This window comes from Entamoeba histolytica, genomic scaffold (genome assembly GCF_000208925.1).
Source record: "Entamoeba histolytica HM-1:IMSS scf_1104750518431 genomic scaffold, whole genome shotgun sequence".
Taxonomy (NCBI): domain Eukaryota; phylum Evosea; order Mastigamoebida; family Endamoebidae; genus Entamoeba; species Entamoeba histolytica.
The window spans coordinates 25,756-49,482 of NW_001914969.1; the positions used below are offsets into that span (position 1 = coordinate 25,756).

The window sequence follows — 23,727 nt, forward strand, 5'->3', positions numbered from 1 at the left end:
AAGAATGAAGAGTTTTAACACATAATAAAAATTAAAAAAAAAGATGAAATAGTTATGTAAATGAGAAACAATAAGATGACGAAGTATGAAACACTTTAATTCAATTTATATAAAGGAATGAAGAATAGAAAAACATCCTTCTCAATATGTAAAAAAAATTAAAGAAGTTAAAGAATAAATGAATGGTTGATAAACAAACAATATTAACTCAGAAAATTATGATTACTCTCTGATGATCAAAGAAGAATCGCAAATAAATTTATTAACATTGAATTAACTACGTTTTATTTATTAATAATAAAATTAGTTTATTCTTCATTCATTATTAACACAATATGTCTATGGCTTATACAACATTTTCAATCATTTCATTCTTTGTTTTTTGTTAATTACTGTTTATTTATTGTATAATCAATAAGTTATATTTTCTTGTAATAATAGACATTCTATTTCACTTTAACCAAGTAAAAGACTATCTACACAATCACTACAGATAATTTGACCACAAGGAAGTGTTATTGGATTAGTTAGAGGGGTTAAACACAATGGACAAGTCATCTAGAAAATATCTAAAAAAGATCTGTTAGAAAAAATAATAAAAATCTTTCAAGTAATGATCCAACATAATTTTCCTTCTGAACATACAATTGAATCTATTTCTTCATACCTTATTTCTCTTAATAAGACAATTAATTTACATTCAGTGTTATTAAACCATTATTTATCTCACACATTACATATTAATACTTCACCTCAAGCTATTAATTATCTTTCTCAACATCCTGATAACGACTTAATGAAATATTTACAATCTCTTTATTCTTTTTCTATTGAAGATTTTAATGCATTTACTTCTCATACTACTGAAATAGCTTCACAAGAAGATTCAACGAAAGAACAACTCATACAAATGTCTCCTGAAGCTTTTGAAATTGCTGTTGACTGTTCTGTAGGACGTATTCCACCATCACCATTATTACCAATTATTGCTAACTTAGCAGCACAAAAACAACTTAGTGATATTAAAGTGAGATATGTTGAAGAACGACTACCAGTTCCTTATTCAGTAGCACTTGTAAAAAATAAAACAGATGAATATGGAGGTATTGATGAAAAGTATATTAAACAAGTTATTGAATGGACTGCAACTCATAAAGCAGAAGTTGTATATAATTCTGATGTAAATGGAAGAGACACTCTTTCATTAAATAGAAGTTTATGTAATAGAACGAATTTTAGTATTTTTATAGTTACAGGAACTACTGATGTTTTTGGATCGTTTCATGGTAAGAGTATTTCTTCACCACCAAAAAGTAGATGGGAGGCTGTACAAAATGATGATAAATTCTTTGTTTTTACATGTAAAAATTCATTTGGTATTCCTATGACACGATATTTACCAAATGAAACAAGTGATTCATTAATAATTTTTCCTAATAGAGGTATTAACTTATTTACTATCTTTGGTTGTTATCAGATTGGTCAATTTGAATGTTCACCAATGAAGAAGAGAGAATTTATTAAGAATTTTAAAGATGCACCTCCATGTGGTACTGAATTATTTAGTGGATTAAGAAATGATAAATTTGTGGCTCAAAAGATAATTGTCTTTCAGTTAGAATAAATAAGAAAAGAAATGTATTGGTATTTAATTTAATTACTTAATTGTGTTGTTCAGGTTCATTTTGTAAATGTGATTGAATTACTATTTTATCATCAAGTTTTTGAGGGATATTTTGTAAAGAGTCTCTATTAATTGGAATATTAGGAAGTGGTTTATTTGGGATGGTTAAATGATTAGAAGATGGAAGTGGTTGTTGAGAATTAACTTCATTAATTTGAGAGTTTTGAGAAGGAGTGTTAGTATTATTATCAACAGTATTTAATAATGGAAAAAAAACATCTAAAGAGTCGAAGATTTGATGATAATTATCAATGAAATATTGAGTACAAGTTGTTGCAGGATTATCAGGACGAACTAAGTCTAAAGCTTCTTGATGATTAAAAATATTAGGACCAAAGATTAATGAAAGATTTCTTGAATCCATTTTATTTAAATCACTCTTTTCAGTAATTTGAACTAAAAACCCAATTAATGATTTTAAAACATTTAAATGAACTCTATACATGAATTAATATTAAAATAAGAAAGAAAGAAAAGAATATTACAAACTGTGGTAATTCTTTTAATACATTTTGTAATTTTTTAATTGTTTGGTTTTTATCTATTTTATCTAATTCAATAAATACAAGAAATAAATCAGTATTTTCTTCTGTAACTAAACTATCAGGTAATTCTCTAAAATATAATTTAAATAATGAAGCTATAGTATGAATATTTTCTCCTTCTAATTTGACTTCTTTTCCTTCATTATATTCTTTCTTTAAATTATTAACAACTGACATATTTCCTGGTATTCTAAATAATCCTTCTGTTTCTAATAATGTTGGATTTTCTTTAAAATATTTTAATGAATCATACACTGGTAATGGAAGTCCTTCTTTTAATGGAACATCTTCTAATAAAACACCAAATATTTGACTATTCATATTCTATTTCTTAGTTCTTATATTTTTATCATTTTATTTTTTGTTTTTTCTTTTTGATGTTTCAAAAAGAAATTATTTGTGTTTTTTTATTTGAAATTCCTTTAGAATAATTGAAGAAATTCCTTCTGTTATTTCGCATTTAAAAACTCATTACTATCAACTCAACACTTTGGATAATTCAAGTTTAATATTGTCTCAATCTAAATAGAATTCATTGGATGTTACATTTATTAATTATTCTTTTCTTTCAACCACTTGAAAACAAACAATTTCTATTCAACGAAATACTTGTTGGATAAATTACATTTCCCTTGTTAGTCCTTTAAGCAACTATAACATTATTACTTTTATGAGTTAGTCAAATTACTTTTCTTGAAAATAATAATTCATTCAAATTTAAAAAGAAGAAAACTTGAAATATAGCTTTATATATTTTAATTAAAGAATTAGAATTACCTCCATTCTTTGTTCAATGTAAAGAGAATGAAGTTAACACCATAAAATAAATTGAAGAATGTTAATACCATTAAAAAGAATCAATGAAGGTGTAAAAAGAAGATAAGTAAAATATCAATTAATTAGTCATCGAATAAATTATGTGCTAAATCGTCTTTCTTCATAGAAATAATATTTCTTAATTGATTAAATTTATCAGGTTCAAATTGACAAGTTTTACTTACATCTTTAATAAAAGATTCTAAGGAAACGATAAGTTTTTTGATGTTTTCTTTAGTAAGAGTTTTCTTTGCTAGTTTATATTTTTCGTTTTGATTTTCTTCCTTTTCACCACCAACATTACAATTAGCAAACGAAAATAATTCTCCTACATCCTCTTTTTGTTTGGAATGTTCTGATTCAAATATTCTGTTATTTAATACTTTTATTAGAAAATTTTGAATTTGTGACCAAGCAAGTTCTAAACAACTGTTAACAAAACCTTTATTTTCGTCAATTTTTGTTAGTTCAACAGACTCTGCTTTTTCTACTCTTTCCTTTAATTCTTGTTCTGCTTTAGATTGAATGGATTTTAACTTTCTTCCCCATCCTGATCTTTTTAATGCAGCATTTGACTCTTTTAATTTAGATACAGCTGATGTAGCAAATGAAATATTAATTTCATCAAGACAAATGCTTTTACTATACTCTGGCATTTTAGTTCTTTTGAATTCTTCCATTTTTGTACAAAGGGCAACATGAACACAAATTAATCTAAAGACAACTTTCAAACACATATCAAATCTATCTACTGATGATAAGTGTTGGGTTTTTCCTTTAATCTTTTGAAATGTTGATGAGTCAATAAAAGAAAGTTGTTCAGGTACTTTTTTATCAAGAGATAATCTATGAAGACCAAATACAGAAGATAGTTTATTAACAGTCCCTTCTAAAACAGCAAATGCAATTTGTTCTGAAATTTTATCACCTAAAACACATGAGGCATTACTTAATGCATACATTTGTTCATTATAATCATAATCTGGTTTTAATGCTAAATTTTCTTGTACACACATTTCTGCATCAATTTCATAATTTGTATATCTATGAGGATATTGATTTACTTGTTGATGTTTTGCATATTCAATTTCTGCTGCTGTCATTGAAGTACTTGTTATTCCCATTGCATATTTCATACATAATGTTTCTAAATTATTTTTCATTATATATGCAAATTGTTCACGAAATCGTTCCATATCATCTAATGTTTTTTTTAAATCAACAACTTTTTGAATAGCTGGTGATTTACTAGCATTACATGCTCTATTAATAAGAAGAATGGCATGAAGGTAATAATTTTGAGAAGTATATTCTTTAATTTCTTGTGGTACTTGTAATAACCATTTAATAGTTTTAATATATTCTAATACATATCCTTGTTCTAATCTATCTTTATATACTTCTGCAATTTCTTCTGATCTTTTAGCTGTTTCTTCATTTTCTGCTGTTATTATTTTACTACGACTTTCAACTAATCCTTTCTTCATTTCTTTGATATTTGCATTTATTTGATCCATACGTGTTTTAATTTGTGAATAATTGTGAATTGTTTTGTTAAATCCTGAAAAGTATTTATGTACTACAATTCCCATTGCCTTTTCAGCTGCTACTAATCGAACATTTAAATCTCCTGTATCTGCCATTGGATCTCTTAAAATGGGAATAATTTTATCTAATGAAACAAATTCCTCAGATCGATATTCTTGAGAAACCATTTGAGTACAATCACGAATTTCTTTACTTTCAACCTCTGTCAGAAATCCATCCATTGTTTGATCCTTTTTGGTTTCGTTCATTCGTTTTTAAAAATGTTTTTCAGTATTTTTTCTTTCTTTTTTTTTTAGTTCATGAGTTTTATTTTTATGTCTTTCTTTTTGTTATATTTTTCATCTTCTCAAAAATCTTAAACAATCTCTCATGAACTTGAAAAAAAAAAACTAAACATAAAACAATTTTACTGTATTAATGCAGGAAGCTGAAGAAATTTTATTTGGATCGTTGCATAATTGTGGTGTTGTGATTCCAAAAGGAATTGATACACTAAAAGGAATAATTAGTGAGAGTGGAGTATTTTATAATTTAACAACACAAATACTTAAAATAATTGACCAACAAAAATATGGAATATTCACTGACTCAATTCCTAAACAAACTTCAGAAAAAGTACGTGTTTGTGCAAAGCAAGCATCAATCATTAAAGAGATGGGGTTTAATGAACCAATTGGTTATCATCAAATATTATATCCAAAAACAACAGACGTTACAAATATTTTAAATTTTTTGATGAAGCATATTCCTGATGACTTATCTACCAACAAATCAATCAGAAACTCCATTAGTAAAACTTTGTATGACATTGTCCATAACATGAATGATGAAAAAAAGAGAAGAATCCCTCCACAAACACCAATAAGACAAAAAGATATTAACCAAAGAAAAAGAGTTAACTCAATCCTCCAAAAAATCTTACAAAAGAAAGTAGAAGAACAAAATGATGTGATAGCAGAAATGAAAAGTAATGCAAAGACTCAAGTTAGAAAAGAAATTATTAAAAAAGAAGAGAATGAAGAAGAAGAAAAAAAAGAAGAAGATGTAATGGTTGCTGTTGAATTAAAAGAAAGTAAAAATGAAAAGAAAATTCGATTAGAAAGTGAATTAGATGAAATAGTTAAAGAAAGACAGCAGGTTGAAGATATATTACAAAAAATCAAAACAAGAATTGAGAAAGTAGAGGATTATATCAATGAAGGTAAAAATGAATTAAAAGAAATGATAAAAGAAAAAGAAGAATTAATGAAAAAACAAAAGACACTTGAGAGACAAAAAATTATAAGAGAAAAAGTCAAAGACATTGATGCAAATGATAAGGATGAATATATAGAAAAATTAGAAGAACTTAAACAAAGTGAAATGAATAAATTAGAAGGTCTTAAACAAAAATGGACTCTTTATGAAGATGAAATGAAGAAAGAAGTCCAAGAAAATGAAAAGAAAAATAACGTAATTATTGAAGAAACAAAACAAAAAGCAAAAGAAGTTAAACAAATAAGACAAAAAGGAAAAGCCATCATTCTTGAAATCCAAAGTCTAGATGAAGACATTAAAGAAAAAGAACAAGTAAATGCAAGACTCGATAAAAGAATGCAAAGACAAATATATATTGATAGAACTATTTCTATGACTAAATTCTTAAAGAAACAAGACAAAGACCTTGAAAAGATATTCAACGACACAAATATTATAAAATCTGATTTAACTCAATTGAAAATCAAAGTCTCTGAGAATTATATCAATCTTATTAGACTAATTAGAGAAAATACAAAATATAAAGAAGAAACAAAACATTCACTAATCACTCAAATAACTAAAATGAATGATTTGTTTAGTTCATTAGTTTCATTAGAGACTCAACGAGGAGAACTCAACTCAACTACACTTCTCAGTCAAGAAAAATACGAAAAAACACAAAGTAGAGTTGAAGAATTAGGATATGTTGATGTTAAAAAAGACTTTGATGAACTACATAAATTAAATCTTGAAATGATAAATAAAATAAACGAATTCAATCAAAAACAAGAAGCTTAATTTAGAATAACTAATACAATAATGGTTTGTTCATTTTCTATAATATAAAAAAGAAAAGGGATTTATTTTTAAGTCATTTATAAATAAAAAAAATAAGAAAATTTTATTATGAATAAATTTTAAAGTTATACCTCAAATAATGTATAATCAATGTAATATTATCTGTATGTATCAAATTTTATTTTTTCAATGACAAAAAATAACAAGAATTAACTAATTAAAAACTTGTTTTAATTAATATGATTTTAATTGTTCACAATTTGAGACAATAACCTTGCATTGAGTTAATTCAGAACGATTAATTTGTGATAAAGAACTATTATCGTCAAGAGATAAAATTTGTAATTGTTTTGGTAGTTGTAGTTGTTTAATTTTTGAACAATTAATAAATTGAGCATCAACTAAACTAGTAAATGGTCGTAAGTCTTGAATAGCTTCAATAGAATCAACATCAACAATATTTAAATGGACAATACTTGTTGATAATTTAAGAACACGTAATTCTGGTAACATTTCAACATCAAATCTTTTACATTTTGTCATTTGTGAAAGGTCTATTTCTTCTAAAACATCACAATCTTTATAACTAACTTGTTTAACAGAAGTAGGAAGAGTGACTTGTTTAATATGTTCACATCTATCGATGCTGAAATTTTCAATCAAAGTAGTAGTTAAGTCTAAATGAATTAATTTTTGAGATTGCATTAAAGTAAATTCTTTAAGACTTAATGGTAATTGCATAGTTGTTCCAGCAAATTGACCTAATTCCAAATTAGTTAAATTAGTTAATGAAACTAAATTGAGAGAAGTAACTTGAGTACAATATGACATTTTTAATATTTGTAAATTCTTAGGGAAAATAGGATTTTTTAATGATTCACAATCGGCAAGAATAAGTTGAGTACAATTGTTCAATGTTCCTATTTGTTGCATATCTGTTAAGAGTGGTGCTCTATTAAATCTTAAATCTTTAAGTGATTGTGGGAATATAACATTCTCAAAACTTGTTTCTATTGGTTCAAATGAAACAAATTCAAGTTGATTAAGACCATTTATTCCAATTTGTCCATTTACACTAACGTCTTTACCTATATGAGCAAAATTTTGTCTCCAATATAATACTTTAATTGTATTAGGAAGATTAACAATTCTCTTTTTTGATTTAAATTCTAAGTCATCTCCAACTTTTAATTCTGTTAAATGAGTAAATTGTGTTAAGTCATAATGTTCTTCAGTTTTTTGTTGAATTGTTTTTTCAGTAATTTCTAATGACCTAATACTTTTTAATTGTTGTGATTGATAAAATTGTCGAGGAACTCTTCCTGTAATTTTTAATTTATCAATTTCAACATCAGGAACTTCTGATGCAGGAACAGCCCTTTCAAGACAAAGATATTGAATAGCACATTTATCAACAAGTTGAGCAACACTTGCTGCTACATATTTATTAGCAGGAGTAACAAGATATTTTTGGAAAATTGAAGGATGAAGGTAAAGTTCTTCAGTAACAATCTTCTCACAAATTTGTTCAGAAAAAGGATTAAGAATATCATACTTAAGAATTATAACTACATTATCATTTACTTTATTAATTTTTTCTATATCATAAAGATAATTACTTTTTTGAACAACAATTACTTTAACTTCAGCTTTTGGGTTATTATCTTTTAAAAGAGCAAGAATACTTGGTAAATATTTATCATCTAACATTACATTATCTAATGTAATTTGTTCTAATGATTTAGAAAAGAATGGAATAAGATCATTTAATGGATATTTAAGTTCTTGATTAAATGAAAGTAGTGAATAATCAATAGACAATTTCTTTATACTTAATCCATTAAAATATGATAAATCCATTTCTTCTAAACATCGAATAGTAAGATCAACACAATGTTTTAATAACATTCTACATGTTGGATATTTCTTAATTAAAGAAAAATCTTCTTCTTCTGATACTTCAAGAATAGTTGCAATAGACATTCTATAATCATTTATGTATTTAACTAAATTTTTAAATTGTCCATTAAATACACTTGCACCTCCAAAAATTAATGGGGATGGATCATCAAGTTTTTGTAATTTATTTTTTGTACAAACAACTTGATTATACTTTTTATTAATTTGAGCAAACTTACCTACTTCTTTAGTTGAGTGAATTTGATTTAAAATAGAGTCAAGAAATTGTGGTGCAATTCTAACGTGGTTAGAAACGATGGATGACATGAAAATGCATTGAAGGGTTTGTTTAAGGGTTTTTTATCTGATTGTTAATTTTTTCTTTTTTATAATTTTTTACTCTTTTCAAATAATTTGTTATTTAAAACGAAAAATGTTATACTAAGAATAATTTGTTATTATTCATATCCTCCATCATCAGATTCTTCTTTTGGTGGTGGAAGAATAACTTCCTCTTGAAGTGAGTCATAAATTTCTGTGAGTGATTTAAAACAATCTCTAAATCGTGGACGTTTGTCTGGACTATTAAAACAACTTGTAATAACTTCCCAAACTTTATCCCCAACACTTCCATTTTCTTCAAGAATAGTTGGTTTTTCTAAACGAAGACCTTTAATGACTGCGTCAAGAGCGTCTTGGGCTTTAGAGATAGAAGAATATGGAATAATTCCTTTTGTTAAAATTTCCCAGAAAACAACGCCATAAGACCATACGTCACTTTTTGTATTAAATTGAAGATATGATGGAGAATTAGGATCACCAGCTTCTGGAGCTGTCCAACGTTTAGGAAATATTTTTGATTGAGTTGTATAATTACCATCAGCCGTTTGACGTGATAGTCCTAAATCAGCAATTTTAGTGATATAACCTCCTTTATCATCATGAATATATAATAAATTTCTTAATGCAAGGTCTCTATGAACAATTCTTAATGACTCTAAATAAGCCATTCCAGACGCGCAATCAATAGCCATTTTAATTTGTTTTTTAAATGTTATATTTGCACGTTCATTTTTTGGATTTTCACGACTCATTAATTTATCTAATGAACCTTCAGCTAAATCAAGAATCATGAAAATTGTATCTTTCTCTTTATATAAACCATACATAGTTATTAAATTTGGGTGTTTCATTAATTGTGTAATAGTTGCTTCCTTTTCTAATTCAATTAATTTTTCTGGTTTATCTAATGCTCCATTAACTGCTTTCATTGCAACAGGAGTAGTTCCAAGCCACATTCCTTTACAAACAACTCCAAATGCTCCATTTCCTAATTTTTCACCTACTTCACATTCTGTAAGATATTCATATTTTCCATGTAATTTAGAAGAAGATAATCCATCTTCTTTAGCAATAGCTGTTGATAATTGTATAGCATATCCTTTCTTAATACCAGCTTTAATTAATAAAGCCGTAGAACTAGAATGAAGAGTATTATAATCATTAATTTTTGCTTCAAGAAGTTTTTCTATTAAATGAGTTAAATTATTTTTCTTTAAAAAGTAATATAATTCTTCGTTAACAATTATTTTTTGTTGTGGAATACTTAATTTTTCTTCTTCAACAACCTTTTTAAGGTCTTCCCATTTCATATTTTTATTTTCAATACTACAAACAATCATTGGTTTTGTACTTTTTTCTCCTCCAATAATAATAAAAAATGACCCTCCATTTCTAAATGAAAATGGTATTAATGTATTTCCCCATGTTTTTTGTTCCATAAGACTATTTTTTATATTTCCTTTTATCATTTTTTCACTTCCCATCCCATGAACATCATAATAATAAATATCATCCATAGGTTCTTCTCCTTTATTTCCATAAACAGAAATTGCTATATCTTCATTTTTGAAATACCCAAAACGTAATTCATTCTTTGGACAATCAAAATTACTACATTCAAACCATCTTTGTGTATCAATATTAAATCTACTAATTTTAACAGACTCTCCTTTAGTAGTATATCCACCAATAACATACATATTCCCACCACTTGTAATAAAACATCCATGTTTTTCTCTATATAAGTCTTCATCTTTACCTCCAAGAATAAAAGAAGAAGAACTGTCAATATCAAATTTAATAAAATCTTTTGAAAATACTTCAACATCATTACTTTTCTTTGAGTTTGTTCTTCCACCATAAATGTATAATGCCCCTTTATATAACACAGTAGAATGAAAGTATTTTCCAGGAACTTCACCAAGTACTATTTTAAGTTTTTCAATTGAATAATTTTCTGTATCAATAACATCAATTCCTTTCATAATTTCTTCATATTGTAACCCACCAACTAAATAAATTTTTTTTTTGTAATAAGTGGCTGTATGATATGCTCGTTCAAATTGTATATCTAACTTTACTTTTTTCCATTTTAATGATTCGAAATCAAAAATATACAAACAACTATTATACTTCTTTTCTGAATCTATCCATCCTCCATAAACATACATTTTACAATCTCCATAACATGTACTGTGTCCATATATTCCAATAGGTGGTGAATTATTATCATTTGGTGCTTCAATAACAGTTTTGATTTCAGGCATTTCACAAAGAGTAATATATTGATATTTTGAGTTCAGTTTACTCATCACAACATATCACATATCATATTTTCCTAATTTCCCGATTTCGCTGATTATTTTGATGAAACTTCATTTCTAAAACAATTTTTTTATTATTGTGTTATTTCTTTTTTGTTTTATAACAATGAGTTATTTTTGTTGAAAAAGAAGGAATTTAAAGTGTTTTCTTCAGTAAAAACAACAAAAAGTTAGTACCAATATAAAGTCATCTTAAAAAAGTGAAATTATTATACAAAGTGAAGATGTCTGAAGTTACAATTAAAAAAATAGTTGAAATACCAAATGAAGGAAATAACGAACATCCTGACTTTAAAACCATTTCACCTAAACTATGTTCTGGAAATGGATATATCTATCTTCAAGGAGGATCATTAAGAAAAATACAAACAGGTCAATTTATTGAAAATTTATGGCAATTTGATATTTCAAATTTAGTTTGGAGAAAACTTGGTGATTTAGAGAATTTTAAATTAGGAAGAGAATATCATACAATTACTTTTGATAATGAAATAATTTATGTTATTGGAGGAACTAATAAAAATAATCCAGATGGTATTTCAGGTATTGATAAGATTAATGTAAATACATTCGAAGTAACTCATTTTGATTCTCCTTCTTTATCTAAAAGAAGTTTTCATACATCAGTTATTAAAAATAGTAAAATTTATATTATTGGAGGATTAGTTCCAATTGAAGGAAAAACAAAAGGAGTTCCATGTGATTCTTTTATAATGTTTGATAATACTTAATTTAATTTAATAATAAAAATTAATAACATAGTTATGACACTAAGACTGATGATGTTAAAATACAAAAATTACCATTTGGAAGTATTGCACAACATACTTCTTTTATTGATGACAATGGACTTATTTACATTATTGGTGGTAAAGGAGATAATAATGTTAGTAATAAGAATATTTATATTTATGATATTTATAAGTCAAAATGGGATACTATTCCTTCTCCAATTAATCTCGATTTACTTAACCTTCAATCTGTTTTTGTTGAAAGTAAAAAGGTTGCAGTTCTTGTTGGTGGTAGATTAGGTGCATATAAAAGAAACTCATCAATATACATTCTTGATACTAAAACTAAATCATTATATAAAAAAGATAATGGAATAGAATTTATTGCTCCAGATTGTGGTATTTGTTTACTTAAAGATTCTATCTTTGCTTTTGGATCATTTGATAAAAATATTTCAGTATTAAGCTTTGATGAACTCTTTTCAATTAACTCATTAGTAAGTAGTTCAACTCGTGTTATTGTAAATGGAGTTTCGTGTGTATCGGTTGAAGTAGGAGAAAAACCTAAATTAGATGAAAAGGTACAAAAAACACTTGAAATTTCAAAATGTGATTATGATGAAATCTCAAAGATTCTTTTAGAAAATGGGTTTAATACAGATGACACATTTTGTTTACTTGACCAACCAATTTGTGAAGAATTAAAAATTGATCCAGTTGTTAGTGCTGAATTAATTTCTAAAAGGTCTGATATATATGATGAAAATAATAAATTCGGAGAAGATGCTCTTAAAAATTTTAATTATCTTACAGAATGTGAAGTAGGTGAAAAATTAGGAAATGGAGCATTTGGAGTTGTTTGTAAAGGAATGTGGCTTGGAACTACTCCTGTTGCAATGAAAGCTATAGACGGAGCATTAGATAAACCAGAAAAATTACAAGAAATAATTAAAGAAGCATATGTTACACAATTAATGAAACACCCTAATGTAATAACTATGTATGGTTTATATAAAAATGAAGAAAGTTTATTTATGGTCATTGATTTAGCTGAAGGTTGTTTATTAGACTATGTCCAAAATAAAGGTGGAAAATATCCTGAATCTAAAACAATGACATTTAAAGATTATGTAAGATGTGCTATGGATGTTGCTTCTGGAATGGCTTATCTCGAATCACAAAAAATTGTTCATAGAGACCTTGCATTAAGAAATGTTCTTTATATTCATGACAAATTAGGAATTCGTGGTAAAGTAGCAGATTTAGGACTATCCCGTAAATCTGAAACTGGAGAATATGCAGCTAAATCTACAGCTAAAACAATGCCAATTAGATGGACTGCACCAGAAGCAGCTGCAAGAGGAATTTTTACAATAAAAAATGATGTTTGGGCATATGGAATTACTTTATGGGAATTGTTTACAAAAGGAAAACTTCCATACTCTGCTTTAAAAAAAGAAGATGTTATACCTTCTGTTAATGCTGGTCTTCGTTTAGAAAAACCTGATTATCTTAAACATCCAATTCAAACTATAAATAGAGGTACATGCAAAGAAGAAATATCTGAAGATGATGGATATGGAGAAACACAAGAAGAAGTATCAAAACCAACAGAAATAGAAGAAAATGATGATGAGCTTGGAAATGATATTTGGGAAATGATATGTCGATGTTGGGATATTGAACCACAAAAAAGACCAACATTTAAAGAGATATATAAAATATTAGAAAAAGTAATAGAAAAAATTCCAAATGAAAAAGTAGAAGAAGAAGTTAAAGAAGAAAGTGAAGAGGATGATGGTTATGAATAAAATTAATTTATTTCATTGAAACGATTTAACTTTATAAAAAAAATTAAGATTTTTGTTGAGATTAAAGGACAATTAGAACAACAATAATACTTTCAAAGATTCAAAAATGTGACTATAGGGTTTCTTTTCATTTTTCTATCTTAGAGTTAATCAAACACAAAATCACATGGAAGACAATAACCAATCTCCTTCAACAAATGAACAAATATCTTGTTGTCAAGAAAGAGTAGAAGAGGTAAAAGAAAAAAGAAAACAACAACCAAACCCATTATCAAAGAAATCAATGAAAAAAAGAAAGAAAATACTTAAAGAACAAAATGAGGGAATTTGTCTAAATTTTATGAAAACTGGTAAATGTGAAAGAGAGAATTGTAAATATTCACATGACCTTAAAGAATATTTATCTAAACGAACTGACTTATTAGAAGGAATTTGCCCATTATTTAAAGAATATGGATTTTGTCCAAACGGATATACTTGTGAATGGTATAAGTCTCATATCAATGAACAAGGAGAGTTAATAACAAACAACGAGCTAATGAAATTACATCCTTTTAAAGAACCATTAAATACTCAAAAACCAGAAACACTTCATGTATTAAGAACTAATAAATTTGATTTTAAAATACCTGAAGAATTTCCTGTTCCAGAAAAGAAAATACTTGACTTAAAAGGAAAGTTAATTCTTCCATCATTATGTACTTTTGGTAATTTACCATTTAGAAAAGTCGTTAAAAGATTTGGATGTGATGTTACTATGACAGAAATGATTATGGCTGAGTCATTAGTTGAAGGTAAAACAAGTGAATGGGCTTTAGTTAAAAGAGACTCATCAGAAGATATATTTGGAATTCAGTTATGTGTTGGTAATTCAATGTTAGCAGCAAAAGCATGTCAAGTCTTAAATTCTGTTGATTGTGATTTTTATGAATTAAATTGTGCTTGTCCAATTGATTATGTATATAAAAAAGGAATGGGTGCTCAATTAATTGAACGACCAAAAAGAATTGAGTCATTACTTCATGCTATGAGAAGTGTTACTGAAAGACCAGTAGCAATTAAAGTTAGAACTGGAAAAAGTAGTAATACAATTCAAGACGTTTTATTACCAAATTGTGCAGATTATGGAGCGGCAATGGTAAGTATTCATGGAAGAACTAGAGACCAACGTTATACTAAATCAGCAGATTGGGACTTTATTAAACAAGCTACAACAATTACTCAGTGTCCAGTTATAGGAGTTGGAGATATTTATGGATATAAAGATTATCAAAAAGCATTAGACTGTGGTGTTGCTACTGTAGCTATTGGAAGAGGGGCATTAATTAAACCATGGATTTATACAGAGATTAAAGAAAAAAGAGATTGGGATATATCATCATCAGAACGTCTTGATATTTTAAGACAATATGCATTAGATGGACTTTCTCATTGGGGAAGTGATGCACAAGGAATTAGTAAAACAAGAGAATTTATGTGTCATCATCTAACATTTATGACAAGATATGTACCAGTTCATTGTGTAATAGAAACTAATCAAGAGATTTCAATTAAAGTTAGAAATGATAGAGTAATGTGTTATCGGGATGATATGGAAAAATTATTAACATCAGATAGATTAGAAGATTATATTAAAATTACAGAGATGTTTCTTGGACCAGCTCCAAAAGACTTTGTGTATGTTCCAAAGCATCAATCATATGTGAAAATGTGAAACGCTTATCATATAATTAATTTTTAATAGAATCTTTTCTAAAATTAAATATGTTTTATTCAAATGATATAAATAATTTTTAGTAATAATTCTAAATTTAAAAAAACCATAAAATAAAAACCCTAGTTCTTTAAAAATATAGTTTCAATACTACAAAGAAAAGACATAAAAAAGAAAACAAATAGTAAAAAATTAAAAAAAAAATGAGTTAGTTGTTTATTAAGAAAAAAAATTAAAATCAAAAAGATAAAAAAAAATAAAATAGAAAAAAAAAAGAAATTGAAGCTAAAAAACCCCAAAAAAAGAGGAATAGAATAACAAGGTTTGAATTAGTAAGAAATTAAAAAAAAAAGAACTGGAAAAAGTAAAAATATGGGTTGCGGACAAAGTAAAGATAACAGCATTGATAAACAAATTGTTGAAATGGCTAAAAGTAAACCAATTACTGTTATGTTACTTGGTAGTGGAGAAAGTGGTAAATCAACTATTGCAAAACAATTAAAAATTTTATTTGGAGGAGGATTCCCAGAACAAGAAAGAGCTACTCATAAATCTTCTATTTGTAGTAATGTTGTTACTTGTATGAGAACATTAATTGAACAATCAGCTATTTTAAATCATCCAATGAAATACCAACCTAAAAGTAAAGAATTTACTACAGAAGACCCTGTTACTCTTCCATTTTCACCAGAACTTGTTGGTGATGTTGAAGCACTTTGGGCAGATGAAGGAATTCAAGCTACATATGAAGAATCTGCTAAATTCCAACTTCCAGATTGTGCTAAATATTTATTTGAAAATGTTAAAAGAATTGCAATGGAAGATTATGTACCAACAGAAGAAGATTTAATTCATAATAGAACTAAAACTACTGGTATTCATGAATATGATTTTGTTGTTAAAGATATTCCATTCCATCTTATTGATGTTGGAGGACAAAGATCTGAACGTAAGAAATGGGTATCATTCTTTAGTGATGTAGATTGTGCTATTTTTGTTACATCACTTGCTGAATATGATATGAAATTATATGAAGATGGTAATACCTCTAGATTAACTGAATCTATTGCTGTCTTTAAAGATATTATGACAAATGAATTTTTAAAAGGTGCTGTTAAATTAATTTTCTTAAATAAAATGGATCTTTTTGAAGAAAAATTAACTAAAGTTCCATTAAATACAATTTTCCCTGAATATACTGGAGGAGATAATGCTGTAATGGGTGCACAATATATTCAACAATTATTTACTGGAAAGTTACAAACTGAAGAAATGAATATTTCTGGTGCTGATGGAACTGCAAACATTGAGGGAGCAGTAAATGAGAAAGTATATACAAACCCAACAAATGCAACTGATGGTTCAAATATCAAAAGAGTATTTATGTTGGCTGTTGATGTTATAATGAAGAATATGGCTGCTAATGGTAAAATGAGACCGACCAAGTAAATATTTTGATGTTATACAAATTTTTATTTGGTTATTTTATTTTTTGTTGTTTTATATAAAAAATTAAATACTAAAAAATAAAATTTAAAAAAACCAAAATAATTGTTTTATTGGTTTGATTGATTGTTTTCAAAGGTTCGATTCAAACATGCCATTACTGCTTTACTCTTACATCCATTTTGTATTTTAAAATCTGATGGTCCAAAACTGATTATTGGTGCAGGTGGGAGTTTAAATGTATTTGCATCGAAAACAAAATTAACTGGAGTTAATGGTGATGCCATTGTATTATATACATGGCTAATAATTCCTTGTCTTCTTGATGCATTAGAATATGTTGTTTCTGAGTGTTGAATAATAGAACGAATAGTTCCAGTAACAAAAGTAATTAAACCCTCAGCACTGAGAACAACATAATCAACACCAAGAATATCTTCATTATAAATAGCATATCTACCATCTGGAAGTGGTTCAATAACAATAAATTGCTTACCTTGAACTATTGAATCCATAGCCCATTGTTGAGTAGTTTCAGAACAATTTCCCCATAAAATAATAACATCAGATAACTTCCATAACTTTTGTTGAGTTTCTAATTTCTTTATTCTAGAATTTGGACAGAAAATAATTTGTTCAGTTGGAGTACTTACCATTGGTAATGCAACAATGTCTTGTTTAAGATTCATGATTGATTCTGGGAATAAATTATATGATCCATCAGCTACTTTAACAATCCATCCTAAACGTTGTACAAACCACTCAAATTCTTTTGTATTATCAACAATTTGTTCATCTTTAATATTAACTAATGAAACAATGTATTGTGGTCTAGTAGCAATTCTATCTAATTCTACTAATGTTTTAGAAATAAAGTCTTGTGAAAATGGTATTTGTTTTAATGTTGTTGTATTTGGGAATACATTTAAAGCACAACATAGTTTAGCTACAGTATATGTAGAAAGAGGTGTAGGGAATGTTGTAGTATTAATATCAATAGTTGGAATATCTTGATAAGGATCAATAGGAATTAAATCACTTTTCACTGATTTAAGTGAGTTAATAAGTTGTTGAGCTTTTTCACTATAAGGTTTAACATCAGTAATTTTAGAAATACCTTCAATTCCTTTAAATTTATAATATCCATTATTACTTACTTCAAATGTTATTTCCTTACCAGTAACATTTTGTTGTTCTGGAATATCAGGAAGTGGAACAGGTGGCATTAATTGAACACCACAAACAGTTTGAGAATGAGAAGTTCTAATAATCATAAGCATTGGTAATTCAGGTTGTAAGAAAAATGCTGGAAGATCAATTAAAGTAACAAGAGAATTTTCACTAGAAACAAAAATAGAATGGTACTGAAGTAATTCAGGTGCACTTATACCAATAGATAATTCACAAATTGGAGAATGACTATAAAGAATAGTATTAACTTTATTAATTGTAATATTTTTATTAAACATTGTAATACTATCAGAAACTTCATGACTTGCTTCATTAGATAAAATATTTAAACGATCAATGACACGGGAATAATTACCAAATGATACAGTTGGAACATACCCAATAAGTCCAAAGATATATCTAAGTAAAAGATTCATATCAATAACAAATGCACCTACTTTACTAATTTGGAAATTAGCTTCTGTAATTAAATTACAATAACATTTCATTAAAGTATCTGAAAGATTAACAAGATATTTATTATTCTTTAAATTTAATGAAGCAGAGGTTTGATATAATTTATAAAATGATGATCCAATTTGTGGAATTTTAATTAAAGTAGTAGAATTAGTCCATTGTGAGAATTGTCTAGTTAATAATGACAATAATAGTTCAGTAAATGAAATTGACTTTATTTCAGAAAGATAAATTCTTGATACTTCAAATAAATCAATAACAAGTTGTAAATCATTTTCATCTTTTAATTGTTTAGATAATATTTCTTCTACCATATTAACCATTTGACTATAGTCTTTAAAAATTTCATTAGTTACAATTGGAAGTGGTCTTGAAGCATAAAATGTCATTCTAGGAATTATTTTAGCAAGTATTTGGTATAAATTAGCTCTTAATAAAGGTTGAGGATTTACTTTAGTAATAACTTCATACATATATCTAATATAATGTGGATATAACATTTCAACACCTGGAAGTGGTAAATCAAGAATTAATGGATATGATAATACAGTAATAGAAACAGGATTAGGAGTATCTAAAATACTAATTAATCCAGCATAAAGATTAGATACATATTCTGTTTTAAAAGTAGTTCTAGGAGCAAAATTAACAAATAATTTTAATATAGTGTCACAAGCCATATTAACAGTATCATCATATTTTTCTCTATTAATTACCATTGTTTGGAATAAGAAATCACCATAAATTTTTAATACAATATTTCCATCACATACCTCAGCAGGATAATCATAAAAAGTTTCAATAAGAAGTTTATTTGCATGAGTAGCATGCAAAGCAATTTTTTGTGATTTAGTAATACAATTACCAATAAATCTAGAGAATCTAATAAAAGCATAATTAATATATTTAGTTGATAAATTCATAATAAATTTATCTAATACATGTTCATTATGCCAAGGTAACCATTGAACTTCAAATTCTACTGTATCTAAATTCTTTCCAATATTATTTAATACAGTTTCTGTTAATGATTGTTGAAGACCATACCATTGAGATATTGTTTCAACTTCATTTGACCATACAGAATAATTTCTCCAAATAACTTCCCATAAATCCATATTCATTTCTTCTGAAAGCATCCAACTTTCATGAAGAATATAAAGAGATAATTCAACTTCAGCATGGAATTCATTAGAATTTTCTTGGAGTTTTAAATGTTCAAAATATTTTTTACAAATACCAATTAATACTCTTACAATAGTATCATTAACTTCTGGTGAGAAAGAGTCATGATAAGTAACATAAATTTGTCTTATAAATAATAATATTTGAACAGAAAGAGAATTTCTCATATCTTCTTGTTCCATCATTGTAGTAGGTTCATTTTCAAAGAATTGAGACATTTGTTTAATAATAATAATTAAGAATCCATTAAAATCATCATCTACTGGTTTTGGTCTAAATCCTTTTTCATTAGTCCAATTTTTATAAATATCTAATCCACGTTGAGTTAATATTGAATGTGATAATGGTAAAGAGAAACATGACCCAATTAATTCATAGAAAAAAAGTAAATGGGGTTTAGCTTTAATCATAGCTTGTGAATTTTCTTTATTATCAAGTAATTCCCTAAAAATAGTTGTTAACACTTCTGCTTTTGACTGAAGTGGTAATAATTGAAGGATATTAGTAGATGGGGAGTGTTCTAATAAATGAGTTTGAGCCAATATTTCAAGGAACATAATTCTGATATTATTTTTTAGTTTTTCTTTTCAATTTTTTTTAAGTTCTTTTTTATTATTTCAATTTTTTTATAATTTTTATGTTATATATAACATTTTACAATTAATTAAAAAAATAATAAAATAATAAAATTGGTAAAACCTAAAGTGAAAGAACTAAAAAAGGGTAAACATCTGTGTTGATGGCTGTTTCCAAGACCACTAATCCACGTGTTTTAAAATACAGAGAGGCTAATAAAGCTCGTAAAGAAGCTAAAAAAGCCAAGGCTGCTAACAAGAAACCAGCCAAGGAAATTAAGCAAAAAGAAATGGCTCCAATTACCCGTGAAATGACCATTCATATGCATGCTTATCTTCACAAAGAATCATTCAAGAAGAGAGCACCAAAAGCAATTAAAATCATTAGATTCCTTGCTATTAAAACTATGAAAACACACGTCGTTAAATTCGATATGGGATTAAATCAATTCATTTGGAGCCAAGGTATTAGATCAGTTGCTGACAGAATTCGAGTTAGAATGGCTAGACTCCCAATTGAAGGTGAAGAAGGTAAATTCTATACTCTCGTTTCATATGTTCCAGTTGCTAGTTTCAAAGGTCTCGTAACTAAAACCGTAGAAGAAGCTGAAAATTAAATTTGATTTCTGGTACTTGTTGACTATTTATTTTAATGGTTTATTTTTTTTCTATGGATTTTTTTTGATTGAATTATTATTGTAAATTTGGTTTTATTTAATTCTCTTAAATAATACCATTGTATTTTTTTTAAATAAATAATGTTACTCTTATTGTTTATTGTTTTGCTTTATCATTAAATCAATTGCAAGAAAACAGTTGAATTGTTAGTAAAATTTAATTAATAATTGAACTAAGAAGATGTATTAAAATATACGATAAGAAGTAGTATTGTATAGAAATGAAATAATTTTATAACATCTTAAACAAAATTATTTATGAATAACTGGTTAACTATTTAAAAAAACCATTACTTATTTATATATTTTACAAATAAACTACTATATTTCATAAATTCTTTTATTCTCTTTTGTATCTATGAAAAACATTTTTATATTTCAAAAATTGATTTGAATGAATTAGTAATACTTATCCTATTTATTATAACCTACTAAAGTTTCAACTTTAAATGAATTATGTGTCAATTTTTATTTTTATAAGACTATTAATATTTAAATTAATATTATCAATAATGATAAAGCAAGTAAATGAAAAAAACTAATAATAAGTATATTATATTTCTTTTAAAACGTGTAAAATGGAATTTATTTATTTTGAATCATCTGTTGTTCCCTTACAATTTATTAACATATTTTATTGATCAACTTTGTTATATCTTAATATATCAATATTGATATATTTACTTTAAAGATAATATGTTTCATCTCATTTATACTTATTTGTGTTTATTTCTTGAATTATTAAACTAGAGTATTCATACTCTTTCTTTTAACTTTTCAAAAAAATAATTCATTCTTATGTTTTGTTATTATAAATTGATTTATTTTATATATATATTCTGATACTTCATTATATTATAAATATCTTATTAAAAATTTTGATACAGTTTAAATTAATAAACCATCTTCATATAGTAAATTTGATCATATTTCATTATAAATGAGATTATTTAACCAAATTTTAATACTCAATAATTTTTATCAAAAGTCTTATAACTTGTAATATTTGTTTGTCTCTACTATAAATAAAAAATAATTGATTTGTAACTTACTTCTGTTTAAAAAATACAATACTTTCAATTCTTGAATTAGAAATAGTATTATTTGTATGAATTTACATTAGAGTTATTGAATTACATAAAAAGATATATGAGATATATACGAGTAATGTTTTTAATATTTGATGTTTTTCAAAATAGAATTAAAAATAAAATACCAAACAAAAAGGATATAAAAATATAAAATCAAATTTACTAACATATAATGTAAATTAATATAATAAATATATCATTCTAATTAACTCTTCTTCACTGGCATAGTTTAGTCTCAGTTTATCTATTCCTTTAAACATATAAAAATACTAAAAAAGTATTAAAATGAGATAACCATATCAGTACCTCAATTCTTCATAAATTCATTCATAAGTTTGTAGGTACTTATTAATTATTAGCCAAAAATAAAATAGACAATTTATAAAAAAAATGAAATGATTTTTATTTACCATATTATATTAATTGTGTGGATACTCAAAAAAATACAAAGCACAAACCAAAAAATAACAACCAAAAAGATATACAAAACAAATTAAAAACTAACACCAAAAAAATATAACTTACATATAAGTTGCGTTAAACAAGAAATAAACACTAAAAAAATTAATAAAGAAAAAATTTGAAGAAAGTTCAATAATCATTAAAAAAAAAAAGAAAGTACAAACTATATATTTAATAAATTTGAATAATAAATTATTTAATAAAAAATTATTTATTCTAAAAAAAGTTAAGAAAGAAATAATAAATTAATAAGTATTTTTAATAATTCTTTAACTACTCATAATTTCGCTGACGTGGAATAAGTATTTAAAGAGAACAAAAAAAGTAAAAAATTATCCTTGCGCTAGGGCAATATTCTTTTAATGACTGCAAAGGAAGAGGAATGATTGCTAGTTTAAAACTAAATCCAAGCGCTGAGAAGTAGTGACTTGCTATTTCTCAATTTTTGAACTCGAGTTTAATTGGAATTTTGAAAGAAATTCCATTCCTTAACATTATGTTTTTTTTGTTATCTTTTTATTAATTGAATATTTGTTCGAGATAATTGAAGGATTTTTAAGAAAAAAGAACAAAAAAAAAGAAGAAATGAAAGAAAGGAAAGAATATAATAAAAGAAGAGAAGAAGAGATATTAACGAGATATATGAGTAGATATGAAACGCCATTTTTAAAGAAGCCACAAACAATAATGACGAAAAGTGAAAGAAGACAGGAAAAGAAAGAAGAAGAAGAGGGAGAAAGACTTCTTCGTCCAAGAGGAAGAGAGGGAAAGAAAGAGAAGATAGAGGAGATACGAAGACGAGGGATTGAGAGATATATTAAGATAGAGAGTGTGAGAAAAGAGTATGAGAAGAAAGGGATACAAGAGTTATTTGAGTGGCAAGTTGAGTGTCTAAAAACAAAAGGGGTTAGAGAAGGTACAGAGAATTTAGTGTATAGTGCACCGACAAGTTCAGGGAAAACGTTAGTGAGTGAAATTCTGATGATAGAGCGATACTGCCAAACACAAAAGAAAATGATATACATAGTACCATATGTGTCAATGGCACAAGAAAAAGAAGAGTATTTTCAAGAGATATTGAAAAGTATAAAAATCAATATAAAAGGGTATTTTCAAAATCGAGGAATAGACAAAGAATTTGATATTGGGATATGTACTATTGAGAAGGGGAATGGATTAATTAATAAACTAAT

The 23,727-nt window shown here is 26.2% G+C and overlaps 12 protein-coding genes across 12 annotated transcripts; 7 read left to right on the top strand and 5 right to left on the bottom strand.

Moving 5' to 3' along the window:
• Positions 1 to 613: 613 nt before the first annotated feature.
• EHI_140270 (uncharacterized protein) lies at positions 614 to 1,624 on the top strand (the record flags this gene model as incomplete). Its single annotated transcript, XM_651660.2, has 1 exon — positions 614 to 1,624. One exon carries the CDS (start codon positions 614 to 616, stop codon positions 1,622 to 1,624), a length of 1,011 nt encoding a protein of 336 aa, XP_656752.1.
• A 37-nt stretch (positions 1,625 to 1,661) lies between these two features.
• EHI_140280 (RhoGAP domain containing protein) lies at positions 1,662 to 2,550 on the bottom strand (the record flags this gene model as incomplete). Its single annotated transcript, XM_651661.1, has 2 exons — positions 1,662 to 2,121; positions 2,174 to 2,550. The coding sequence occupies 2 exons, from the start codon at positions 2,548 to 2,550 to the stop codon at positions 1,662 to 1,664; spliced, it is 837 nt and encodes a 278-aa protein (XP_656753.1).
• A 578-nt stretch (positions 2,551 to 3,128) lies between these two features.
• On the bottom strand, positions 3,129 to 4,841 carry EHI_140290 (uncharacterized protein; the record flags this gene model as incomplete). The annotated part of the gene is made up of 1 exon (XM_646639.2): positions 3,129 to 4,841. One exon carries the CDS (start codon positions 4,839 to 4,841, stop codon positions 3,129 to 3,131), a length of 1,713 nt encoding a protein of 570 aa, XP_651731.2.
• Positions 4,842 to 5,010: 169 nt separating this feature from the next.
• EHI_140300 (uncharacterized protein) lies at positions 5,011 to 6,630 on the top strand (the record flags this gene model as incomplete). The annotated part of the gene is made up of 1 exon (XM_646640.2): positions 5,011 to 6,630. The coding sequence occupies one exon, from the start codon at positions 5,011 to 5,013 to the stop codon at positions 6,628 to 6,630; it is 1,620 nt and encodes a 539-aa protein (XP_651732.2).
• A 234-nt stretch (positions 6,631 to 6,864) lies between these two features.
• Positions 6,865 to 8,856, bottom strand: EHI_140310 (uncharacterized protein; the record flags this gene model as incomplete). Its single annotated transcript, XM_646641.1, has 1 exon — positions 6,865 to 8,856. One exon carries the CDS (start codon positions 8,854 to 8,856, stop codon positions 6,865 to 6,867), a length of 1,992 nt encoding a protein of 663 aa, XP_651733.1.
• A 131-nt stretch (positions 8,857 to 8,987) lies between these two features.
• On the bottom strand, positions 8,988 to 11,183 carry EHI_140320 (protein kinase, putative; the record flags this gene model as incomplete). The annotated part of the gene is made up of 1 exon (XM_646642.1): positions 8,988 to 11,183. The coding sequence occupies one exon, from the start codon at positions 11,181 to 11,183 to the stop codon at positions 8,988 to 8,990; it is 2,196 nt and encodes a 731-aa protein (XP_651734.1).
• A 236-nt stretch (positions 11,184 to 11,419) lies between these two features.
• EHI_140330 (protein kinase, putative) lies at positions 11,420 to 13,737 on the top strand (the record flags this gene model as incomplete). The annotated part of the gene is made up of 2 exons (XM_646643.1): positions 11,420 to 11,910; positions 11,958 to 13,737. 2 exons carry the CDS (start codon positions 11,420 to 11,422, stop codon positions 13,735 to 13,737), a joined length of 2,271 nt encoding a protein of 756 aa, XP_651735.1.
• Positions 13,738 to 13,903: 166 nt separating this feature from the next.
• On the top strand, positions 13,904 to 15,451 carry EHI_140340 (uncharacterized protein; the record flags this gene model as incomplete). Its single annotated transcript, XM_646644.1, has 1 exon — positions 13,904 to 15,451. One exon carries the CDS (start codon positions 13,904 to 13,906, stop codon positions 15,449 to 15,451), a length of 1,548 nt encoding a protein of 515 aa, XP_651736.1.
• Positions 15,452 to 15,823: 372 nt separating this feature from the next.
• Positions 15,824 to 16,934, top strand: EHI_140350 (G protein alpha subunit, putative; the record flags this gene model as incomplete). Its single annotated transcript, XM_646645.2, has 1 exon — positions 15,824 to 16,934. One exon carries the CDS (start codon positions 15,824 to 15,826, stop codon positions 16,898 to 16,900), a length of 1,077 nt encoding a protein of 358 aa, XP_651737.2. The 3' UTR covers positions 16,901 to 16,934.
• Positions 16,935 to 17,007: 73 nt separating this feature from the next.
• EHI_140360 (uncharacterized protein) lies at positions 17,008 to 20,286 on the bottom strand (the record flags this gene model as incomplete). Its single annotated transcript, XM_646646.1, has 1 exon — positions 17,008 to 20,286. One exon carries the CDS (start codon positions 20,284 to 20,286, stop codon positions 17,008 to 17,010), a length of 3,279 nt encoding a protein of 1,092 aa, XP_651738.1.
• Positions 20,287 to 20,468: 182 nt separating this feature from the next.
• On the top strand, positions 20,469 to 20,950 carry EHI_140370 (60S ribosomal protein L31, putative; the record flags this gene model as incomplete). Its single annotated transcript, XM_646634.2, has 1 exon — positions 20,469 to 20,950. One exon carries the CDS (start codon positions 20,469 to 20,471, stop codon positions 20,919 to 20,921), a length of 453 nt encoding a protein of 150 aa, XP_651726.1. The 3' UTR covers positions 20,922 to 20,950.
• A 2,169-nt stretch (positions 20,951 to 23,119) lies between these two features.
• Positions 23,120 to 23,727, top strand: EHI_140380 (uncharacterized protein; the record flags this gene model as incomplete). Its single annotated transcript, XM_001913763.1, has 1 exon — positions 23,120 to 23,727. A coding segment is annotated over one exon (608 nt), but the record flags the coding sequence as incomplete, so codon positions are not given.